Source organism: Chiloscyllium plagiosum, unplaced genomic scaffold (assembly GCF_037043375.1).
Source record: "Chiloscyllium plagiosum isolate Xiang-an unplaced genomic scaffold, Cpla_swu_hap1 HiC_scaffold_18, whole genome shotgun sequence".
Lineage (NCBI taxonomy): Eukaryota > Metazoa > Chordata > Chondrichthyes > Orectolobiformes > Hemiscylliidae > Chiloscyllium > Chiloscyllium plagiosum.
This window is the reverse complement of record NW_028270156.1, coordinates 5,742,675-5,768,488: the sequence shown is the minus strand read 5'-3', so window position 1 is coordinate 5,768,488 and position 25,814 is coordinate 5,742,675. Positions and strand designations below refer to the sequence as shown.

The following is a 25,814-nucleotide window of genomic DNA, read 5'->3' as shown; positions in this document are numbered from 1 at the left end:
ATACTGATATAACTCAATTCTAAGTGAAACTAATTTAAACATCATAAACAAAATCAGAAATTGTTGGAAAAGCTCAGTAGGTGTGGCAGCATTTGTGGAGAGATATCAGAGTTAATGTTTAGGGTCCACGGACCCTTTCTCAGAACTGAACATCATAACTTAGTTAAACTTCATAATTTGACCTTTATGGCGGGATCCAAGATGTTTTACAATGGACACCTGAGCTGCAACATTAGAATGATGTGGGACTTAGACTGAACTGTAGGCCTAGAATAAGACTAACAGTCAACACAGACAAACACTCCCAGGTCAAATCAAATCAAAGACTCGGCAGGTTCCTCTGAAATTTCAAACGGATTTAAGAATGTCCCTTCACAAAGTGCTTAGGAGTCAGTGGGCTTTCCTATATCAGGTTCCCAAAATAAACAATGATCTCAGTTTTTTGCCTGTCTGGCTTGAAGTCACTTTTTGTAGGTCATTGGGATCACTGGCAGTTCAAACGCCTGTGCTCACTCCTAATTTCTGACTCAGTGATTCATGCCGGGGTTTGACATTCGCTATTTTAAGCAGAAAAATTTGTTGTCGCGTCACACATTGCATGACCCTGAGGACCCCAGGAAAAGGGATTAAAAGTGGCCTCTCCCAGTGGGAAGATTGTTAACGACAAGTGATCCAGTTATTGCAGGGTCTCCTCACTGACAGGTAAGGTATCGCCTTTCTGAGTCTTTTGTTTTCAGATGTAGTTGTCATTTGGTTTAAATCATTTTTAAATGCAATTCTTCAAATATAATTGTTTGCATATATTTTCATGGCAGAGAAATATGTTGTAGCATTTTTTACCCACTATCTAGAAGTAAACTCACATAAGCACAGAAATTACTCTTACCAAGGTCACTGTGATTAACACAGAGCACAGGAGTGCAAAGGAGGGTACCAGTGCTAACATCCCTTGCTCTCGTTTCTAAGCTAAACACATTTTAATAAAGGTAAGGAGAGAATGTAAAGAGGAAGGTAGTTGACTGGCTCAGTGCCTGTTTTAAGGAAAAGTTATAAGGTTATGGGAATGTCTTGTCCTTTTATCGAAGGAAAAATATACTGGTATTCAAGGCAGTCCATTAAAGGCTCATTAGGTTGATCTCCACGGTGGAGGAATTTTCCTCACAGGAAAGCTGAGGCTAAGGTGGGTTTTGACTCATTGGAGTTTAGAAAAATAAAAGATTACATTATTGAAACATGCAAGATTTTTAAGGGATTTGACATAGTAGATGTGAAAAGATTATATCCCCTCATGGGTGAATTCTAGGAACAGACAGCATAATCTCAGAATAAGGGATTGCACATTTAAGACAAAGATGAGGAGGGATTTCCTCTTCAGAGGGTCATGAAACTGTGGAAGTCTTCACTACAGAGCACTGTCAAGGCTGGGTCATTCAGTATATTCAAGGGTTGGGTTAGATAGATTTTTAATCAGTAATGGGGAATCAAGGGTTATTGGGAAAAGGCAGAAAAGTGAAGTTGCAGATTGAGGTTAAGGTCAGGCGTCATCTCATTGAATTGTATAGTAGATTTGATGGGCTGAATGGTCTACTTCTGTTGCTTCATCTCAGAGTCTTATTGTCTGGTAGATCAATCTGTGTGTACATGTCTTGTAGAAGAGACTCAAATACTGCTGTGCTGCTTTTTGTAGTTGAATGGCTTCAATCATATGCAGCCTAGGGAGTCCTTCAGGAGTGGGGAAAGGAGAGAAAATTATTTTTCAAACAATTACGTGCATAAGTTTTTTTAAGAACGCTAATAAGTGTCCGGACTACGAGTGTGATGGTGGGTGAATGTAGACAGGACAAACTACAAACTTTTCTTACTGCTTTTAGAATTGTGAATTAGTTGTCAACATGGGATTTCCTTAAACTCTAACTAAAATGGACAAATCCACATTGTGAGCTGTGAGTGAGTTCAACAGGAAGATGTAAACTTGAACCAGTAAAGATCTTTATAAATATAGTCAAAGTTCTAATAGAAGAGGCTGTTTTCAAACAATTGCATTTAATGCTTTGCTACCTGAAACATTAATACTATTAGCTTTTGTTTAGTCATTTTTAAAAAGACCATGCCCAAACAGGAAAAACAAACCATTGTCAGTAAAATTCTGTATAAACAGAGTCCTGTCACTAACCAAGTAGTGTGGGCTCATCTTCATTTACTAACGATAACTGATACTTCACCTCGTGATTCAGGATTAGCCCATCAGCCTATGTCCCGAAATCCACATTTTGGTTTGTTTCTTTTAAAAATCAATAATTAAGAAGCATAAAACATCTAAAATAAAGAGTAACTTCAATCAGAATATACATTTTTTGTAGTGTGCAATTCATTCATTTTTGTATGCTGTTCCTGACATTGGGTCCTTGCTCATCAGAGTAGAATAATAATTTATTGTCATGATGCATTGTCCCGAGCTGTTGCGGACTAATACTGGGTTCCTATTGCTTTCCAACATTAGGGGTAGAACGTGGGGACAGGTCCCAAGTCTACTACAGTCAGAATGGGAATTAAAATGCTTGCCATCTAGTTAACTGAGCTAACCAGCCACCACAAAGTGTGGAATACATTTATAGATTCGTTTTTTTTATGGGCAAAGAGAATTTTAAGAAGAGAAGCAATCAGTGAAATCACCCATCCTTCTGTTCAGTTTAAGTCACAGGCTGCCCTAGCACATGGGGAAATATTGTCCATGCAGAGATGTCTTCCTTTATATCAGAACTGAAAGGTTTTGACAATAGCAGACAGAGTTAAAAAAAATTCAAAGTTTCAAAGTTAAAAATCGCACAACATCAGGATACAGTCCAACAGGTTTATTTGGAAGCACTAGCTTTCGGAGTGTGTGTGTGTGTGTGTGTCTAATCTTACATACACGCGCACCCACGCAGACCTTCCCTCATGCACAAGTTCTCTCTCATATGCACACGCATAAACCCCCCACACTCACACCGACACACACACTCTCTCACACATACTCCATCACAGTCACGCACACACGAAACCAAGCTTACACACACTCTGTCATGTGCACTCACATCCACATCACATGCACACTCAATCTGTCACATCTACATGTGTACACATATAAGTTTTATGGAGTGAATTTGTTTTTGCAGAATTACATTTTATTTTGTTGCATGAATCAATGTAAAACTCTTGAGAATGTAATTTAAAAGAAGTTCTGGGATTTACATATCAAAGAACAAAAACCAGCATATCCCATTCTAAAAGATGAAACTTTTAATCTAAGATTGTTTACTGTATCACATTTCCATGACACTGGATTGCTTTGGCTATAAATTCTGTGAACATGATCTTAACCTCCGCAACCACCTGATGAAGGAGCGGCGCTCCAAAAACTAGTGCTTCCAAATAAAACTCTCCGGGTCACCCGCACCAACCAAACCCACCGTCCCATGGCTGAACACTTCAACTCTCCCTCCCACTCCACCAAGGACATGCAGGTCCCAGGACTCCTCCATTGCCACTCCCTAACCACCCAACGCCTGGAGGAAGAACTCATCATCTTCCAACTTGGGACCCTCCAACCCCATGGCATCAAAGTGGATTTCACCAGTTTCCTCAATTCCCCTCCTCCCACCTTATCCCAGATCCAACCTTCCAACTCGACACTGCCCTCATGATCTGTCCTACCTGTCCATCTTCCTTCCCACCTATCCGCTCCACCCTCCTCTCCGACCTATCATCACTACCCCAACCTCCATCCACCTACTGCACTCTCAGCTACCTTCCTCCCAGCCTCACCTCCTCCCATTTACCTTACCACCCCTTGGCTCACAACCTCATTCCTGATGAAGGCTTTCGCCCGAAATGTCGACTCTCCTGCTCCTCGGATGCTGCCTGGCCTGCTGTCCTTGACCAGCACCACACTCTTGAGTCTGATCTCCAGCATCTGCAGTCCTTACTTTCACCTTCCAGATAAACCTATTGGATTTTACTCTGGTGTTGGGTGATTTTTAACTTTGTCCACCTCAGTCCAACACCAGCAACTCCAAGACAAAGTTTCAAGATAATGATAAACCCAGGAGTGAGTGAGTGACTAAGTGAGTGAGTGAGTATGTGTCTGCGCCTGTGTGTGTTTGCGTGAGAGTGTGTGTGCGTATGTGTGTGTGCGTGAAAGAGTGTGCGCGCGCGTATGTGTGTGTGTATGTGTTTTCACATTTCTAATTCCATCATAGCAAGCTTTCTCATTGTAAATTTGCCTTTCTTTAATTGCAAAATATATCTTCCTTCACTGTTGCTACTTTCCAATGTGGTTAACAATATTTTCTGTGCTTTTTTTTGGAATGAAAGAGGGAAGTTATTTGGAGGAACAAACATACCAGTGTTTATCATATAGCAACACAGTCCCTTTTTTAATGTAGTGAATGGATCCACAGAGCAACAGTTTTAATTAAGAGAATATAGTGTGGCTTTCTTCCTGGGAGTACCGCGTACTTTGAGGTATTACCTACCATAATCAGTTTCTCCAAAGCCGGACAGTACTTGTGGAAGTGGATAGGATTGTGATGCTCACAGGGACTAAATAGCATTCCATCCTTACAGGCTTGGCATAGGGGCAGTCATACCTGGTGAGAGAGTCAAGGCTGTAGGAGAACAAAAAAAAACAGAGAGAGTCAACTCCTCCTAATGTCACCAGGATATTATCTAGAATGATCCTGTACAGGGTGCAGTACACTGCTTGTGGGAAATTGCTTGTGGTGAATTACGTTAAATATTTTTGACACAATCCATCTGAGATTCAGCAAAAAAATGCTTAAGATAAAAATGGACCTCCCATCACATACAGTAATATTGAAAGAAAAATATCTCTTTCTCTCTCTCTCCTATTTTGGATCCACAGAATAAATCACCTCAACTTTGGTCTTGTCTTATTGCTCTATAATCCTTTAATTAGATTTCAATCTTATAATTATTCGGTATAAGGTATAGAATATATTAGAACTGGTTAGAAAATAAAGTTGTGATTGGATTTTTAAAAAATTATTAATAAACATTGATCATTTTGATGTACAAACAGAAAGACTACATATTTTTGTACTGAGTATTCTTCCAACAAAATAGCCATTGCAGAAATAATGCATTTTACCTGTTAATTTTGTTACCAGAAGAGAAAGGGAACATTTGCATTTATATAAAATGGCATTTATGTTCCTGTTCCTGTTTTGTGTATTTGAATGGGTTACTGGGAGTAGTCAGGCATGTACAGTCATCTGATTAACTGGTGGAGCAGGCTAGAGCAGGGCCGAATGGCCTATGCCTACTCAAACATGCACTCAGCAAACTCCCACAGACAGCAAAATGACGATGACCAGCAAAATGACGATGACCGGTAACATTGTTTTATAGAAGTACTGGCCAGGGGGTCAGAGAGAAATTCCCTGTTCTTCTTCTGCATAATGCCATGGGATATTTTCACATTCACCTAATCAGGTACGTGCAGCCTCAGTTTAACATGTCGTCAGATAAAAAGCACCTCTGACAGTGCAGTAATACCACACCAAAGCATCTGCTTTGATTCTTTTACTGAACACCTGGTGTTGGACGCACACCAGATGTTTGTGATTTAAAAGTAAATGTGCTACCAGTTGAATTACAGCTGACACTGCTACATTGTATAAAACACAATCTTTGTTTTCAGGAAAATGTGCCTCTAATTTCTCTTCAATATCACAATGAAGCTGTTTATGTGGGCTAGTTTTATATTTTTGTCAATAGCCACAAATTCAATAAGTGGAACATCTGCGTAAAAATGCTATGTTGCCTTTAACATAATTTCCTACCAACAGCATACTGCCAAACAATTTGAAAACTTGTCCTGCATGGTCCATGTATCTATTTATATATTTAGCAATGTTTATTATTATTCAGAGAAAGTTCTAGAACTTTAAAGTGCCTGCCAACATTTTGAAATCTATACATTGCTCCTTGAATAGATTAGGAACTTGCAGACATATCGTGTTGATATTTTTGTTACACGGCCAAATTGAAACATAATTTTTGTCATGGAATATTTAGGACATTAAAGTGCCTCAGTTAAATCTGAGAAGGCCAGACTATAAATAGGGTATGGTGTATATTTCTGTAGGACAGAGGATTTATCATTGATGACTTGCATTGTCAATGTTCCTATTTATTATCCTCTGTGTTCAACACAAGTTTGTTCCAAAATGTTTTTCATTGCAATGCAGATCTTCTTCACCAAGTAGAAACGTGATTTTTTTTTTAACAGAATATCTTTTTTGTATTAATTTATGGCATTTGGGCATCTTTGGTTGTGTATTTATTGCACATCGGTTACTGCCTTGAGAAGGTGAGCGCCTTCTTGAACAGCTGCAGTCCATGTGTTGTAAATGACTCATAGTACCATTAATAAGAGAATTTATTGAGCTGTTTTGAGGCTTAAGGTCTAAAATTAATAGTTGATCAATGTTCCCACTGCTGCCATCCAAAGATTTCTTTCCCCACTTTTACTGGAGGGTCACTCATCATGAGAGCGTATGATTAATTCTGACCTATTCTCCCATGGCTAATAAGCCACGCTAAAAAGACTTGTTGTTGCAGTTTACTCAAACACCATGTCTATTGGGTGGTGCTCATCAGGGGTAACGGTGTCTATGCAGCCAGAGCTGAGATATGTTGTGCAGATTCCTGTCCTCTGCTCTTTACACCCTTGTACCAACTACTACCAGATATGTTGGAATGATCTGAAATGACATATGTCTCAACTACTATTTTTGAAGAGAAACACTGAGCCTGTCTCTTTCTCTTTCACCTTAAATGTATATCCTAACTTTGGAAAAATCGATATCAATCTGGCATCCCTGTTCTGCTTCCTCCCTCCAGCATGATGGTCTCACATTTCGTACAGATCTGTGTCCCCACTCTCTGACAGATCCATTAAAGTCCAAGTCGGAACATAGACATCTGTGCACAAGCTGAGGATCTAGAATCTAGGGTCTTATCTAAACTAACCTTCAAATGGCATCTAAGAGAGTGTTGGCAGAGAAAACTGTTATGAGCTGATTCATCTTGCATGTTTTGTTTTAAAAAACATTCTCTAATCAATTTGTTCAGTGATGTTATGATACACATCTGGAGCAGGTGGGACTTGAGGCCAGGTCTTCAGCCTCAGAGATTAGGACAGTAGCACTACACCATAACGCACCCACTGCATGTATTTTCAACACATTATTGATTCAATCTTGTCTAATTGCTGTTATAGTACCTGATTGTGAGACCCCATCAGAACGCATTGGCTGTTGGAAAACGGAACAGCAGGTTACAATGAAAATGCCTAAAGAAACAGTGATCCTGTGTAAATGTGACCAGCAGCTGGTATCGTTCATTCATTACCCAATGCAAAATCCAGGCTACGGTCACAAGTGTGTGACAATCAGGAAGTGTTGTGGACGGGGTTTGCTACTGTCTTACAATTGAGATAGTCACAATCTGCTCTCTTAGGTGGATTTTTCAAGGTCCCAGTCTTTAATGCCATCCCATTACTGTTTGGGATCTCACCATGCCCAACTTGGCTGCTGTATTTCTGACAACAGTGACAGCATTTAAAGGACATTGTTGGGTGTAGAACGTTTTAGTACATCCAGTGTCTGCAAAACCATTGATTAAGTTGGATGCGTGTTTGAGTCATTGACATAGGCCACTGGGTGACAGCCACTGTCAGCCGTAATGTCTTTGGACAGCCATTAATGGAAGAGATGAACAGAAATGAAAAGCTCAATCCTAGAGAAGAAAAGAGGTCAGCAAATCAGCCATGTTCAGACCCACTATCTTTGTCTTGATGCAAACGTAGCAGAGACTGCTGGCTCAGAGTAGCAATGCCTATCATGGTGTTGATCACAGCGAAGTCCTTTGTCCCACGTGACAGAAGCCTTTCACCAAATTAGACAAGCTGTGAAAGACTTGCAATGCAGAGCCTTTCTTCCTCATTCACAGAGATTTGCTATTCTGAAAATGAACCCAATTGATCTGTTAGATATAAACCAATGAAACATTTACACAAGCATTCATGTTGGCAGCAGACTAATGTATAAATAAGATACAACTCAAACATTCTGTGCTTTTGTCTTATCTAAAATTTACGACCTGATACTTGCAACATAAGCACAATTTTTCCTCAATTGAAAACAAATTATGCTTTTCCAGATATCTTGAACAGATCTTCTACACACACCTTTTAACTGATTCAAGTTTTTCATGAAAATGTCAGAAGGTCATAAGAGGTTGACAATGTTTCAGACAAAACCACAAGTTTAAAAATTAACTCGCTGTTGATCTAGTGTTAAAGGATGCACATAGCTGTGCCTCTTGGAATTATCAATAATTTGTATTTGTTGCTACTGGCCCTGTCTATGTGGTAGCTCTCTTGCCTCAAGTCAGGAGGCTCAAATACTCTGGGAAATCTCAGCCGAGATCCAGGCCATCCACCACCAGTCGCACTCTGAATACTCAGATCCGCTGAGAGTAATGCTCCTCTCTTTGTCCCACTACTGCCTTTTACCTAGCTGTATTCTGCTGTGCTTTCTGTATGTCTTATGTCTAGAGCCTGAGAGTTTGGGTCGATGCTCTCTCAAGTTAAGCAGGATGAGATGAGCTGAAAATGTGTTGCTGGAAAAGCGCAGCAGGTCAGGCAGCATCCAAGGGAACAGGAGAATCGACGTTTTGGGCATAAGTCCTTCTTCAGGAATGAGAAAAGTGTGTCCAGCAGGCTAAGATAAAAAGTAGGGAGGAGGGACTTGGGTGAGGGGCGTTGGAAATGCGATAGGTGGAAGGAGGTCAAGGTGAGGGTGATAGGCCAGAGTGGGGTGGGGGCGGAGAGGTCAGGAAGAAGATTGCAGGTTAGGAAGGCGGTGCTGAGTTCGAGGGATTTGACTGAGACAAGGTGAGGGGAGGGGAAATGAGGAAACTGGAGAAATCCGAGTTCATCCTTTGTGGTTGGAGGGTTCCTAGGCGGAAGATGAGGCGCTCTTCCTCCAACCATCGTGTTGCTATGGTCTGGCGATGGAGGAGTCCAAGGACCTGCATGTCCTTGGTGGAGTGGGAGGGGGAGTTGAAGTGTTGAGCCACAGGGTGGTTGGGTTGGTTGGTCCGGGTGTCCCAGAGGTGTTCTCTGAAACGTTCCACAAGTAGGCAGCCTGTCTCCCCAATATAGAGGAGGCCACATCGGGTGCAGCGGATGCAATAAATGATGTGTGTGAAGGTGCAGGTAAATTTGAGGCGGATATGGAAGTATCCCTTGGGGCCTTGGAGGGAAGTAAGGGGGAGGTGTGGGCGCAAGTTTTGCATTTCTTGCGGTTGCAGGGGAAGGTGCCGGGAGTGGAGGTTGGGTTGGTGGGGGGTGTGGACCTGACGAGGGAGTCACGGAGGAGTGGTCTTTTCAGAACGCTGATAGGGGAGGGGAGGGAAATATATCCCTGGTGGTGGGGTTCGTTTGGAGGTGGCAGAAATGACAAAGGATGATACGCTGTATATGGAGGTTGGTGGGGTGGTAGATGAGAACCAGTGGGGTTCTGTCCTGGTGGTGGTTGGAGGGGCGGGGCTCAAGGGCGGAGGAGCGGGAAGTGGAGGAGATGCGGTGGAGGGCATCGTCGACCACGTCTGGGGGGAAATTGCGGTCCTTGAAGAAGGAGGCCATCTGGGTTGTACGGTATTGGAACTGGTCCTCCTGGGAGCAGATGCGGCGGAGACGAAGGAATTGGGAATATGGGATGGCGATTTTACAGGGGGCAGGGTGGGAGGAGGTGTAGTCTAGGTAGCTGTGGGAGTCGGTCGGTTTATAGTAAATGTCCGTGTTGATTCGGTCGCCCGAGATAGAAATGGAAAGGTCTAGGAAGGGGAGGGAGGAGTCTGAGACGGTCCAGGTAAATTTGAGGTCGGGGTGGAAGATGTTGGTAATGTGGATGAACTGTTCAATCTCCTCGTGGGAGCACGAGGCAGCGCCGATACAGTCATCGATGTAGCGGAAGAAAAGGTGGGGGGTGGTGCCAGTGTAACTGCGGAAGATGGACTGTTCCACATATCCTACGAAGAGGCAGGCATAGCTGGGGCCCATGCGGGTGCCCATGGCTACTCCTTTGGTTTGAAGGAAGTGCGAGGATTGGAAAGAGAAGTTGTTGAAGGAGGGTGTCAGTTGAAGGGTACTGGTTGGTACGGCGGGAAAGGAAGAAGCAGAGGGCTTTGAGTCCTTCGTGATGGGGGATGGAGGTGTACAGGGACTGGATGTTCATGGTGAAGATAAGGCGTTGGGGACCGGGGAAGCGAAAATCATGAAGGAGGTGGAGGGCGTGGGTGGTGTCCCAAACATAGGTGGGGAGTTCTTGGACTAAGGGGGACAGGACCGTGTTGAGGTATGCAGAGATGAGTTCGGTGGGGCAGGAGCAGGCTGAGACAATGGGTCAGCCGGGGCAGTCAGGTTTGTGGATTTTGGGCAGGAGGTAGAAACGGGCGGTGCGGGGTTGTGGGACTATGAGATTGGAGGCGGTGGATGGGAGATCCCCTGAGGTGATGAGGTTATCGATGGTCTGGTGGTGGGAATGGGGTCATGGTCAAGGGGGCTGTAGGAGGAGGTGTCCGCGAGCTGGCGTTTAGCCTCAGTGGTATAAAGGTCGGTGCGCCAAACTACCACCGCGCTTCCCTTGTCTGCCAGTTTGATAGTGAAGTTGGGATTGGAACGGAGGGAGTGGAGGGCTGCACGCTCCAAGGGTGAGAGTTTGGAGTGGGTGAGAGGGGTGGAGAAGTTGAGGCGGTTAATGTTGTGGCGGCAGTTGGCTATGAAGAGATTGAGGGCAGGTAAGAGGCCAGCACGGGGTGTCCAGGGGTGTGTTGGAGGCGGGAGAAGGGGTCGTCAGAGGGTGGGCGAGAGTCTTGGTTGAAGAAGAAGGCGCGGAGGCGAAGGCGGCGGAAGAATTGTTCGACGTCATGCCACGTGTTGAACTCGTTGATCCGAGAGCGTAGGGGAATGAAGGTGAGGCCTCTGCTGAGGACTGATCTTTCATCCTCAGAGAGGGGTAGTTCTGGAGGGATGGTGAAAACACGGCAGGGCTGGGAGCTTGGACCTGGTGTGGGGCTGGAGCTGGGAGTGGGGGCGGGGTTGGGCGTGGGGGCAGGGACGGAGATCGGCGTGGGGGCGGAGTTAGGCATGGTGAAGGAGATCGGCATGGGGGCGGAGACACATGCGGCGTTGTGGTTGTGCAGGTTAGCGATGTCACTGGGGGCGGAAGTGGCTGCGGCGACAGCAACCCAGGGGGCGGAAGTGGCTGTAGCGACGACAAAATGAGATGAGATCTAATTCAGATATACAAAGTGCTAAAGGAGACTGACAAAGTAGAGAGAATGTTTCCCCTTGTGAGGAAATCCAGAAGGAGAGGTCATAGTTTTAGGATACGTGGTAGCAGATTTAAAACATAAATGAGGAGATATGACTTCTCTTGAAGGATGAATATTTGGAATTCACCTCCCCCTCCCACCCAACCCCCACCCCAGAGTGCAGTGGATGCCAGGACATTGAGTAAATTTAAGGGGGAGAAAGACTAATTATGAAGGGTTATGAGGACTGGGCAAGAAAGTGAAGTTGAGTCTGAAATGAGATCAGCCATGATTGTGTTAAATGGTGAAGCAGATACGAGGGGCTGAATGGCCTACTCCTGCTAGTTCTTATTTCTAATTCATTGGAATTTATATCACAAACCTCTCCATTTCCCTTTTCAAAACAAACTTTGAAAAACTCATTTCTAATCATGTTTGTAGTGTCCTCTTCCCTTAAGTTCAATGATTTGTTTTGTTGCTGCTATCCCAAAGTGCCTTGAGACATTATTTAAATAATAATGTCCTATATAAATGTAACCAATTATTGTCATACAGAGAGTTCACTGGGTGGAAATACAAAGGTTTTCTATAAGATTAATCTGGATATTTAGGTTAAAATGAACAGGTGAGTTATGCTCATCGTCTTTCTTGTAAAATAAGATTGACAACAGTCTGCAGAAAAAGTAGTCTCCAAAAGTATTTGTTTCCCAACTTTGTGACATGTTCAGCCTCATTCAGGGAATGTTACAGCACTAAAGGTGGTCATTCAGCCAATCAAGCCTGCATCAATTCTTTTGCAAGTGTTATCTAAATAGTGCACTTTTCAAATACGGCACTGCAACATTTTCTTTTGAGCACACAATAATAGACCCAAGTTACTTTTGAAAGTTATGATTAAATCTTGTTTCCACCGTCCTTTCATCCTTACAATGTAGAAGAATTTTTCATCCTTTCTTCTTGGTTCATTTCCCAATTATCTCAAACTAGTGTCCTCTTGTCAGTGGAAACAATTTCTCATCAACAAAGCCCTTTATAAGTTTAAAAGCCTCTATTGAATTTCCTCAGCATTTCTAATCTCTCCAAGTAACTGAAGCCTACATCCCTGTTACCACTCTAGTAAAACATTTCTGTGTCTTCTTAGATTTATGTGCCACATCATGAAAAGAGAGGCACAACGTGTAGCCGTATCAGGATCTTATTTCGATTAATGTGTATAAGCTCTGGTCACTTCCCATTTTAAACAACAACATTGCATTAAACATGGATCTGAATAATCTCAAACTCAAAACATTTGTCAATGACAGGCTATGACTACATTAAAAAGTGTTTCTTCTTTCTATTTCTTAGTGCTTAAAATATAAGACTGCATGCAAGATACACACCATGCCAAGTGGGAAATATATTGCTGTTCCTTCAGTGTTGCCTGGTCAAAATCCAGGAACTCTCTCTCTAATACCACGGTGGGTGTGCCCAAACCAAATGGACTGCAGTAGCTCAAGGGGGGCTCGAGAGTGTGAGGGATGGGCAATGAATACAGGCCACATCCTGTGAATGAAGTTTGAAAAAGGTCTGAAAGACATTTGCGAAGTTTCAAATCTGATCACTGTCATCACTGTGACTGGTGATGTGGAAACCTTCATGTGAAACTCTTCTGAAGATCAAAGTACTTCCACCAATTAACATGAACCAAGTAACTTTGGCTAGGAATTTCAGTCTGACCATAGCTGGTTGCTTCCCACTGCTGTCCTGAGCAGAGTTTTCTCAAAACTGAGAAACATCCTTACCACGAAACTTGGGAAAGGGGCAACTGGAAATTCAAAACAAGTATTTTTCTTGTTCTTGTTGTTTGACTTGAATTCTCTAATACAAATGCACAGAAGAGGCTCTGCAATATCAGGTGGAGCGTGTGTTTACTGGATGTTAATGTTTTATCAGATATCTGTCCAACATTTCCTTAGGGTGATAGACAACTCCATTGGTCAGTACATAATTGGTATCCTCTTGCTGACCCCGCATCAGCATTGGTGACTAAGTCATGGACAAATAAGTGGTATATTCATAAAGATTTAATTTAATTTATTTTCACAGGAGCTGACAAATTGAAATTGCACTAAATATTTGTGAGTCTACATTTCATCTGCAGAACAGCTGTAATGATGGCTGCCTGCTGAGGATGTCTGTTTCAATTGAATCTTAAATCAGCTTTTGCATTGTACACATGAAATTACTTGAAGTAATTTAAAATTAATCTGATTTTAAGACCGAAAACAGTTTAAACAAGGAGGAATAGTACTGTGACAAATTGGGCAGAACAGAGGCTCATGGTAAGCAGTGCTCCTAAAGAAAATCTGAAAATCCTGCATTTTGGAAGTAGTGACTTATTTTGCGTTGTGGTAACAAAATCAGTGCCAGCTATAGTGAGGCCTTTGAAGCAGAGTTTGGCTTCTAACCCATCTATTCCTGGAACCTTATCATGGTATTCCAGGCATCCCCTGTCTTCATTATGGAAAATGCACCAGACCCTGCTGTGATGACAGAGCTAATCTATCTAGCCTGGCAGTCAATAATGTCTTATCACTGTCTGTGAGGAATCGATTCTTGTCTCACTGAAACAGAGCAGCAGCTGGCATTGGGTCGTGAAAATAAACACTCTCTCCAGATTCCTAGGATTTTCCAAGTAATTCAATAAAATCAATTGTAAAAATGTCAAAGATTTATATCATTTAGCAAGATTCGAACTGTGATCAGCAACTGCAGTCAAAATATCCTTATGTGAATTGGAAGTAATCCTCTAAAGTGTTCAGTTCTGTAATAAATGTATTTGATTTAGAGAGAATGGAGAAATAAAGGTTGAGGGAACTATGGCTTTTCCTATTGGGGCGAAGAAGGATGAGAGGTAACTTGAGAGAGGTGTACAAGATGATGAGGTATAGATAGAGTGGATGGCCAGATACTTTTTTCCCAGGGTGGAAATGGCTATCACGAGGAGGAATAATTTTAAGGTGATTGGAGGGACGTTTAGGGGAGATGTCAGAGGTAGGTTCTTCACACAGAGAGTGGTGGATGCATGGAATGCACTGCAGCGGTGGTAGTAGAGTCAGATACATTAGGGACATTTAAGGGACACTTGGATAGGTAAATGGAAGATAGTACATCGAAAGACATGTAGGTTAGTTTGATCTTAGAGTAGGATAAAAGGCCAGCACAACATCAAGAGTTGAAAGGCCTGTCTTGTGCTATACTGTTCTATATTCTAAGTCTTTTCCCTGGGGTCAGGGAGTCCAGAACTAGAGGGGCATAGGTTTAGGGTGAGAGGGGAAAGATATAAAAGAGACCTACGGGGCAACGTTTTCACACAGAGGGTGGTACGTGTATGGAATGAGCTGGCAGAGGAAGTGGTGGAGGCTGGTACAATTGCAACATTTAAGAGGCATTTGGGTGGGTATATGAATAGGAAGGGTTTTGAGGGATATGGACCGGGTGCTGGCAGGTGGGACTAGATTGGGATGGGATGTCTGGTCGGCATGGACGAGTTGGACCGAAGGGTCTGTTTCCATGCTGTACATCTCTATGACTCTATGCTTAAATAGCTTTGTCTTCGAATTTGGACATGTATTTTAAAACTTTGTGGGAAAAAACACTTCACCATTTTTAGTCAAATTTGAAACAAACCTATGAATATCTCATTTATAAGGTCAACAGTGTTGTTGTCTGAGAGCGACTTTAAGAATTAATCTTTGTATTTCACTTGAATTGTTGACAGTTCTCTGAACAACAGAGTAGTGCTTAGAGTTTGCTGTACAGGGGTAGTGTGTATTTGATTTAAAAATCCATGCAGGTTTTAAAGAGATTCTTTGAATTTTTTTAATGAAAAGTTATGTCCTATGCTGCCTTGGGATATTTGAGTAATTGAGGTTATTAGATGTCGGTCATGATTGCACTGTTCAAAAACAAACACCACTGTTATAATCCCATTTTCCACTACTTGATGCATAGCCTTGTATGTCTTGAATATGTTAAAGATGTTTTATAAATGCAGGTTGTTCTTCATATGAAAGCCTGGTATGTATGTCAGGAAATCATATTTTCAATACAATAAAGAGTTTACTTTGTTAAATTAGATTGAATTCTTCTTAAGGGGATATATACCAACAAAGATATTCAAAACCTGAAGCACATTCACTGATTATACTTCAATGGAGAAGACGCCAATACAGATTGTAAAATATTATTGAGCCAGAGTTTTTACACCATAGAGAGAGGCCCTTTGGTTCATTGCAGTCACGAAACACGCATCTACTCTAATCCCATTTTCCAGTGCCTGCCCTGTAGCCTCATATGCAAAGATGATTCAAGTGTTCCTCTAAATGATTCTTAACTGTCGTGAGGGATTGTGCCTTTACCACCCTTTTAGGCTGTATCCATTTGTTTATTTCTGGAAGTGCAAACTAATCTATAACAAACGATGTAATTGGTCCTCCACTGTTTATAGTGGCATATTTCTACCAAGCAACAATATAAATTCCAATAAAGCTATCTACTGGGAAACAGACTCAAGCTGTCATGCATAGTCTGAGGATAATGGTACTCTGATCACAGATTATGGTACAATATCGGTTAGACACATTGACATTTTGTGACATTCAAATATCAGGAGACAGAAAAATAAAGAATAACAATATGGGATCGGATCTTCTTAACACTGGATTTTAAATCTGGCAGTATGTAAAATTTTAAAAACTTAATTTCTTGCCATTATGTAGTGAACTGTAATACATTACAATTGGCCACAGGAGGTCTGCGCTGCAATTTGATGTTAACATTGCAAAACACATTTGAAGAAACACCTCCTGCAAGCTAGTTGAAATAAACTCTGTTTTGTTAATGAGAGACCGAAATGTTTATTGTGAAGATGTTTGCATGCTATAAAATCTATTGCTAATGGGATTTAAATTCAGTAAATATATTATTTGGAAACCCAGGAATGGTCACATTTCAGTTTACAAAGTGCCATTTACAAGATGCACTGCACATTTTGTTAAACTCCTTAAACAGCATCCTCAAAACCCACGACCAAGTCCATCCAGAAGGATAAGGGCAGCAGAGACATGGGAACATCACAATCCGCAAGTTCCCCTCCAAGCCACTCACTATCCTGACTTGGAAATGTATTGCCATTCCTTCGATGTCGCTGGGTCAAAATTCTCAAATTCTCTACTGAGCAGTGATGTTCCACAGACTGCAGAGGTTCAGGAAGCAACTCACCTTTACAAGGGCAATTAGGGACGGGCAATAAATACTGGCCCAAATAATGGGCCAGTCTGTCTGTCTCTGTGGCCACATAACAACAACTGTTTCATATACAAATGTCCTTACATTGAGTTAGATAGCAAATGACTTTCAGTGATTTATAAAATTTTTATTGTAAATCTATTGCACAAAAACAACTCCCAGTTTTCTCTTCTGCTCCCTTTCCCTGTCCAGAAGGGAACACCTCACTAGCTTTTCTATTTGTTTGATATTTTCTAAACAACATGTGCAGTTATGTAAATGCATACCTCTGGAGCAGATTGGACTTGAACCCAGGCTGCTTGACCAGAGCTAGGGACACCATCATTACGTCACAAGAGCTCTTTTGCTGTGTTTTGCCTGGAATTATCTAATTCAAACTTCATTTCATCAAATTTTTTGTGACTGTTCAATAAATAAATCACAATGCAAGAACAGACAGGTACCACCCATGTGGTCGAGAGTAAACAGGATGCGACAGTGATGTGACATTGTTATACATGAGAAAGGCAGCAGTTATAGAACAACTCCTTGTCAAACCCAGTCTCCTGCAGGCAACTGCCCCTTTCCTTGGATATAGTCCATCTCCAGGGTCAATCACCTCAGACCAGAGAAAGCCACAGGATTTCAGAGTCTGGCTCCCAATAAAAGAAAGCCAGACTGAATGTTCTCCAGTGCAGTTTGTAAATGGTACTTACTGCAACCATTGTATGCCAGAAATGGAGTGAATGAATGTTGAAGGTGGTGGACGGGCTACTAATCCAGGAGGCTGCTCTATCCTGAAAAATGTAATGACTTTGTTGTTGACAAGCGGGAAGTATTCCATCACACTCCTGACTTGTGCCTTGTACTTGGTGGATAGTCTTTGGGGAGTCAGAAGTTGGGTTCTGCACTGCAGAGCTCCCAAACTCTGGCCTGACCTTTAATCATTCTCTCTTTCTTTTAAGTCTGTCTCTGTGGCTGTACTTAAATGTTTGAATGTGTGTGCAACAGATGTAAACTGATTTTGCTTAATAATTGGTCCTGTGAACTGCCTTGTTACTGTCTTAAAGGTACAGTAAAGAAAAGCATTGCTATTTTGACTGATGTTATAATGGGAGATGTAATCATCTTAACGTTTTGAAACTTTGTCCTCTTTTGAAGGTTATAGACTTTTTGGGTAGCTATTTATGGTCTTGAAGAATACATTGTGTCCATTTTTTTGGTTATTTATCAGTTCTGGATTTGTCTTCTAGATTTTTGGGTCATTATTTTCCTAGAAGATGCCACAGTGGGGTGGTGGAGCCAAGTGCGCTGCCTGTGACAAGACAGTCTACCATGCTGAGGAGATTCAATGCAACGGCAGAAGTTTCCACAAAATCTGCTTTATCTGCAGTAAGCAAGCTTCTTCAATCATATCCCCCCCCCACCGCCCTCCCTCACCCCCCAAAGAAGGTCTGAGAGACAATCTAAAACAATAAGTTGGGTTTGGCATTAGGGCCGCCCTTCCAAGCTTTAACCTATGAAATTCCTTTTGTCTGATTAGCTGATTGTTCTCCAGTGATTCTGACCCATATTACCCGATGCACAGTCTAAACCAGAAACTATCACCTGACTATCACCTGATGAAGGAGCGGCGCTCCGAAAGCTAGTGTGCTTCCAATTAAACCTGTTGGACTATAACCTGGTGTGGTGTGATTTTCAACTTTGTAAACCAGAAACTCATTACTGTTTAGCAGCACTTCCTGTTAGTTAGTGGATTTGCAGCCATTGTCGAGGACAGACACATGATGTACATGACAGCACAAGTAACTATGTGCACCAACAGTAAGTTGCTGCCTTTGGCTGCATTATTGCCCATTTGTGGTTATTAAAGTTCTCTCATGTCATGTTTGGGTTGGCTGGATAGTAATCTAAAATCAACATATTTTGCATGTCATGATTTGGAGATGCCGGTGTTGGACTGGGGTGTACAAAGTTAAAAATCACACAACACCAGGTTATAGTCCAACAGGTTTCATTGGAAGCACACTAGCTTTCGGAGCGCTGCTCCTTCATCAGGTGGTTGTGGAGTACATGACTGTCAGACACAGAATTTATAGCAAAAGTTTACAGTGTGATGTAACTGAAATTCTACATTGAAAAAGACCTCGAGTGTTTGTTGAGTCTTTCATCTGTTAGAATGACCATGATAGTTTCACTTCTTTCATAACACCTTCAACATATTATCAATCTGACACCAATTCTTACAGTTAACCTGAGAATCTACTTTTAAAAAATGTTTTGTGATTTACATATGAAAGAAGTGAAACTAACACGGTCATTCGAACAGATGAGAGACTCAACAAACACTCGAGGTATTTTTCAATGTAGAATTTCAGTTACATTACACTGTAAACTTTTGCTATAAATTCTGTGTCTTACAGTCGTGTACTCCACAACCACCTGACGAAGGAGCAGCGCTCTGAAAGCTAGTGCTTCCAATGAAACCTATTGGACTATAACCTGGTGTTGTGTGATTTTTAACTTTTTTTGCTAGTGTAAGCAATATCTCCACCTGCTGGTCACCCTCAGTGATTTGTGTGCATATCACCTTGGTCCATCTGCTTCGCATCCCCTTTTCAATGTACTGTTTATGTCACAAACATGGAGAATGCTGGAGAAACTCAGCAGGTCTGGCAGCATCTATGGAGAGAGAGAAACAGTTAATGCTTCAAGTCCAATATGACTCTTCATCAAACTTCAGACCAGTTCTGAGGAAGAATCATGCAGAACTCAAAATATTAACTTTGTTTCTCTCTCCGCAGATGCTGCCAGACCTGCCGAGTTTCTCCTGCATTCTGCGTTTGTTTAAAATTTCCATATTGTTTTTACCATTTGATGCTTATCAAAATTAATTGCTCCACACTTCTGCATTAAATTTTGTCCAGCTTTTGCCCCCATTCCACCACTGATGTAAATGAAATCATTATCCTCTCCACAGTTCTTCAGTTCTTGAAATTATATCCATATTATCCAAAGTTCTTCCCATTTACTATGCGTGCAACTCTGTCTTAATACACCAATTTTCTCATTACAGCCAGACTTCGGATGTTTCGTTTGATAAATTAATTCACCAGCAACCATGGTTTCCATCAGCCTCCTGCTTTTGTTGCTTTTCAGTGAACTGTAGAAAAGCCCTGGACAGCACGATAGTGGCTGCACACGAAGCTGAGATCTACTGCAAGACTTGCTACGGCAAGAAATACGGACCAAAAGGCTATGGCTATGGCCAAGGTGCTGGTACCCTTAGCTCTGAGACCCTGGAGAGTCCTGGCGCCCATCTTGAGCAGTAAGTATTTAAAATATAAAGCATATTTCTGAAGGATGGAGATTTCATTTTAGTAGAAAGGAAGGGGAGAGACAATATAAAATGACGGGTACAATTCTAAAGAGAGTGTAAGAGCAGAGGGGCTGGAGGTTATATGGACAAAAATCATTGAAGGGTCATTAAGAGAATGGTTAAAAGACTAAGGTGAATCTTAGCCTTTATAAATAGGGGTATAGAGTACAGAAATAAGAAAGCTGCAATAAACCTGCAATAACACACAATCAGTTACATTAATCCTATGTAAAACACTGCTTTAACCTTCAACTGAAATGTTGCCTTCAGTTCTGACATTACAAGTCTCCAGATCCAAATGGGTTTAAGCAAGATGGCTATTGATGTAGTAGATGCACAGGTTAATTTTGTGAAATTCACGAGATTCTTGAAAGGACCGGAAAGTAACAAATATAACCCCTCTACTTATGAGGGAAGAGAGACAGAAAAACAAGGAACCATTTAGTTTGGCTGCCATTGGCATTCAATCAGGTTACAGCTTGGTATTTAGGAAAATGCAAGATAATCGGAAAGATGATTTTGCAAAGGGATACAATTTAATTCATTTATTAGAGTTTTTTGAAGGAGTAATGTGCATTGTGTATTAAAGGAGAGCCTTTAATGGACTATACTTGGATTCCAGAAGAATTTGACAAGGCGTCACATAAAAGGTTGTTATGGAAAGTAGGGGCCCAAGGTGCAGTGGGTTAAATATTAGCAAGATTAGAAGATTTACGGGCTGATAGAAAATGGAGAGTGCATAAATGAGTCTTTACTGGATATCAGGATGTGGTGAGCAGGGACCCACAGGGGACCTCAATGTTTTACAATTTACATCAATGCTTTAATTAAGGAAATGAAGGCATGATGGCTAAAGTTACAGATGATGCAAAGATGTTGTGAAGGGGCCATGAGGACGTTTCAAATGGACATACAGTTGAGTGGATGAGGAAAAATCTGGCAGATGGAGTATAATGTAGGAAAAAGAGGAATTGTGCATTTCACCAGGAGAAATAAGAAGGCAGAATATTAATTAAACAGAGGACAACTGCAGAATTCCAGGGTGCAGAGAGATCTATGTGTTCTAGTACATTAGTCAGATAAAATTAGTCTGCAACTACAACAAATAAATCAAGAAATTAATGAGATACTACCCTTTATTACGATTGAGAAGAAATTTGTTGAGGTACACAAAATAATGGGGCAGCTTGGATGTGGAGCAACTGTACCCATTTGGGAAGGATTGAAACCCAGAGGAAACCGTTGTAAGGTGATCTGCAAAAAAAAAGCAAATAAGGCGGGGCATTTTTCTTAATGCAGTGAGTGGTTGAAATCTGGAATGCACTATCTTAGAGTTGCAGCAACTTTTGCAAAAGAATTGGATCATTATCAAAAGAGGAACCATTCGTAGTGTTGTGGAGAAAAGGCAGATAGTTGGCACTTGCTCCTGCAGACAGCTGACACAAACATGTCAGGCCAAATGGCCTCTTTCTATGCTGTACTTTTTCTACGAAAGAAGTGATAATGCCCTCATATACATTGCTGACCAGAAACTACTGGGACTGTTTTGGTACAGATTAATATTTGGGAAGATAAAGAGCTTTAGGTGTCGTCAGAGGCTTGAGAGAATTCAAATAATTCATTATGAATTTGCTAAAATTGAAATTGAAATTTGAATCATACTTATTTCAAACTGAGTGTTTGAGATATATGTAACATGTATGTGGAGATAATGCGTATGTGTTTGAGGTATGGGGAAAATGTGTATACATTATAAATCCAATCTAGTTTTCTGAGACTCCATCATAATTCATTATTAAAATGCAACCTCCAGATTCTGTGTTGGTCTATCTCCCAGTGTGGACATGGATACAGATCAGTACTTGAATAAATGCCTCCACATGTGCAGTACGGAACAAATCACATTTCAATTTAATTATCGTGTTTGTGTGAACCTCATGCTGTGTTTTTTTTACACTCCATTTGTCACAGTTGCAATGTGAAACAAAAGTGCAATGTATTTTTACAGAGAATGTTGGAAACAGTCATTAGGTCAGGTTTTAACTGTGCAGAGAGTTCATGGTTCTGGTTCAAGAGAAAGCTGGAAGGATTGAAGAACAATTGAGGCAGTCGTTCCACTCTGACTGTCCACTCTCACTACTTGCTGTATTTGCAGCTGAGAAACATCAGCATTTACTATTTCTCACTCTGAATCTGCAGCATCTGCAGTAATTTGCTTTGGGTTTCACTGCTTTTGTCAGTCTTACTCCCACTGAGGAAGGTTAACAGCAGGAGATCCAATCACCAGGCAGTTGCACTGTTAACAATGTCCCTGTGGACTTGGGCTGAGGCTGGAATACCTTCAGCTGGGAAGCCCAGTGACAGTTACTGTCCTGGGATGGGTCATCTTTTGAAAGCCACTCCAGGGGGTTACTGCAGGGCACTGAGAGAACACACACGTACAAGGAGTCCACCTCTTCCTGGGAAGAATGACAAACATTGGCAAAGAACCACAGAAGGTTGGTCGGCAGGTGTAACAAGTAATTAAAAAGGCAAAAAGAATTTTGTCCTTCGTTGCTAGATTGATTGAGTTTAAAAGCAGGGAGGTTATGTTACAGCTGTACAAGGTGCTGGTGAGGCTACACCTGGAGTACTGCGTGCAGTTTTGGTCTCCTTACTTGAGAAAGGATGAACTGGCCCTGGATGGGGTACAATGAGGTTCACCAGGTTGATTCTGGAGTTGAGGGGGTTGGCTTATGAGGTGAGTCTGAGTAAACTGGGGTTATATTCATTGGAATTTAGAAGAATGAGGGGGTATCTTATAGAAACATATAAAATTATGAAGGGAATAGATAAGACAGAAGTAGAGAGGATGTTCCCACTGGTGAGTGAAACTAGGACAAGAGGCCAGAGCCTCAAAATTAGGGGGAGCAGAGTGAGGACTGAATTGAGAAGGAACTCCTTCACCCAGAGGGTTGTGAATCTGTGGAATTCCCTGCCCAGTGAAGCAGTTGAGATTTCCTCAGTGAATGTTTTTAAAGCTACAATGGATAATTTTTTGAACAGTAAAGGAATTAAGGGATACATGAGAGGGCGGGTAAGTGGCGCTGAGTCCATGAATAGATCAGCCATGATCTTATTGAATGGTGGAGCATCATCGAAGGCCGGATGGCCTACTCCTGCTCCTAGTTCTTATGTCTGCACTTCACCTAATTAAGCATTTACATAGGAGCCAGATAGCGATGTCAATAATTCACGAATGCCTTTCAAGGAAGGACATCTGCTGTCCTTACCTGGTCGAGCTAATATGTGACTCCAGTCCCATAGCAAAGTGGTTGACTTGTAACTGCCTGCTGGACAATTGGAAACATAGAAACATCAAAAACAGGAACAGCAGCAGGCCATAGGGCTCTTCAAACTGCTCCACCATTCTTGAATTTAATGGAAATGTCACACGTACTCAAATGAATATAGTGAAAAGTTTACAGTTGCTGCAATACAGCACCAACTTACGTATGAAGGTACCTAGGTACAGATACTTAAGCTCAAATTCTTAGAAAACAAAAATAAATAGATAAGTAAATGAATAAATAGTCCAGCATTATAGGTCATAGGAATAAATTAGAAAAATAAAGAAGTAAAAAGTTCAGAATATCATTCAATATGATCAATATTGTTCATCCATCTCAGTCTCCTGTTCCCACTTTCTCCCCATACCCTTTGATCCCTTTAGCCCAAAGAACTATATCTGACTCCTTCTTGCCAAAATTCAATATTTTGGCCTCAATTACTTTCTGTGGCAGAGAATTCCATAGATTTCCCATTCTCAGGGTGAAAACATTTTCTCCTCACCCCCGTCCTAAATAGCTTACCCTGTATCCTTAGACTATAAGGTTGTACATTGACATGGACAGGGAGTGAGCAGGAAACATTGAGTGGGGATAAGAAGTTCTTTTTTCAGGTTGGGGTCCTGTGACCAGTGGGTTCCACGGGGATCAGTGCTGGGACCACAACTGTTTATAACATACATTATTGACTGGGAGGAAGGAAGCGAATGTACTGTAGCCAAATTTACAGATGATACAAAATTAGGTGGCAATGGAGGTTATGGAAAGGGAATCAAACAGTCTACAGAGAAATCTTGATAGGTTCAGTAAGTGGGCAAAAAGTTGGCAAATGGAGTATAATGTGGAAAAATGTGAAGCTGTTCAATTTGGAAGCAGAACAAAGCAAATAGAATCTAATTTCAATGAAGAAAAACTGTACAAAGGGGCAATATTAAGGTAAAATCACACATCACCAGGTTATAGTCCAACAGGTTTGTTTAGAAGTACAAGCGTCAGAGCACTGCTCCTTCATCAACTAGCTAGATACAGGATCATTCGGGAGGCAGAGGGGGTCATAGATCAGAGTTATAGGGAAGTAGTAACTCCAAAGATGGCAGATAGATGGGTTACAGTGAGGGGGACTGGGAGGAAGCAGCCAGTGCAGGGACCTCCTGCGGCCATTCCCCTCAAGAACAAGTATACCGTTTTGGATACTTGTGGGGGGGATGACTTACCAGGGGTAAGTAACGGGGCTCAGGTCTCTGGCACGGAGCCTGTCCCCGTTACTCAGAAGGGAAGGGTGAAGAAGAGCAGAGCAGTAGTAATTGGGGACTCGATAGTTCGTGGCACAGATAGGCGGTTTTGTGGGAACGAGAGAGACTCACGTTTGGTATGTTGCCTCCCAGGTGCAAGGGTACGTGATGTCTCTGATCGTGTTTTCCGGGTCCTGGAGGGGGAGGGGGAGCAACCCGAAGTCGTGGTCCACATTGGCACCAACGACATAGGTAGGAGGAGTGCTGAGGATGTTAGACAGGCTTTCAGGGAGCTAGGTTGGAAGCTTGGAGTTAGAACAAACAGAGTTGTTGTCTCTGGTTTGTTACCCGTGCCAAGTGATAGAGATTCGAGGAATAGGGAGAGAGAACAATTAAATGCGTGGCTTCAGGGATGGTGCAGGAGGGAGGGGTTCCAGTTTTTGGATAACTGGGGTTCTTTCTGGGGACGGTGGGACCTCTATAAACAGGATGGTCTACACCTGAACCTGAGGGGAACCAGTATCCTTGGGGGGAGGTTTGCTAGTGCTCTTGGGGGGGGTTTAAACTAACTCGGCAGGGGCATGGGAACCCAGATTGTAGCTTTAGGGTGCAGGGCCTGGAGTGTAGGGAGGTGAGGAACATGGCATCAATTTCCAAGGAGGGTGCCTGTAAACAGGAAAGTGGCTTGAAGTGTGTATACTTCAATGCAAGAAGTATACGAAATAAGGTAGGTGAACTTGCAGCGTTGGTTGGTACCTGGGACTTCGATGTTGTGGCTATTACGGAGACATGGCTAGAACAGGGACAGGATTGGCTGTTGCAGGTTCCGGGATTTAAATGTTTTAGTAGGGTCAGAGGTGGGGGTAAAAGAGGGGGAGGTGTGGCATTGCTTGTCAAAGATAGTATTACAGCGGTGGAAAGGACGATGGATGAGGACTTGCCATCTGAGGTAGTTTGGGCTGAGGTTAGGAATAGGAGAGGTGAGGTCACCCTGTTAGGAGTCTTTTACAGGCCTCCTAATAGTCCTAGAATCATTGAAGAAAGGATTGGGAAGGTGATTCAGGAGATGAGTGACAGTAATAGGATGGTTGTTATGGGGGACTTTAACTTTCCTGATATTGATTGGGAAAGCTATAGCTCAAGTTCGTTAGATGGGTCAGTGTTTGTTCAATGTGTGCAGGAGAGTTTCCTGACACAATATGTAGACAGGCCAACAAGAGG

The 25,814-nt window shown here is 42.1% G+C and overlaps 1 protein-coding gene across 3 annotated transcripts in view; it reads left to right on the top strand.

Annotated features, from left to right (window-relative positions):
- The first annotated feature begins 552 nt into the window (after positions 1 to 552).
- Positions 553 to 25,814, top strand: part of csrp3 (cysteine and glycine-rich protein 3 (cardiac LIM protein)) — a 45,463-nt gene continuing 20,201 nt past the window's right edge. Inside the window, exons 1-3 of one of the 3 annotated variants that reach the window (XM_087996263.1) lie at positions 553 to 702; positions 17,910 to 18,048; positions 19,733 to 19,984. In XM_087996263.1, coding sequence (XP_087852389.1) covers positions 18,008 to 18,048; positions 19,733 to 19,984 — 293 coding nt within the window. In that variant the 5' untranslated portion in view covers positions 553 to 702; positions 17,910 to 18,007. The remainder of the gene's footprint in view (positions 703 to 17,909; positions 18,049 to 19,732; positions 19,985 to 25,814) is intronic. The other 2 variants (XM_087996262.1, XM_043705367.2) reach the window with 2 other exon arrangements.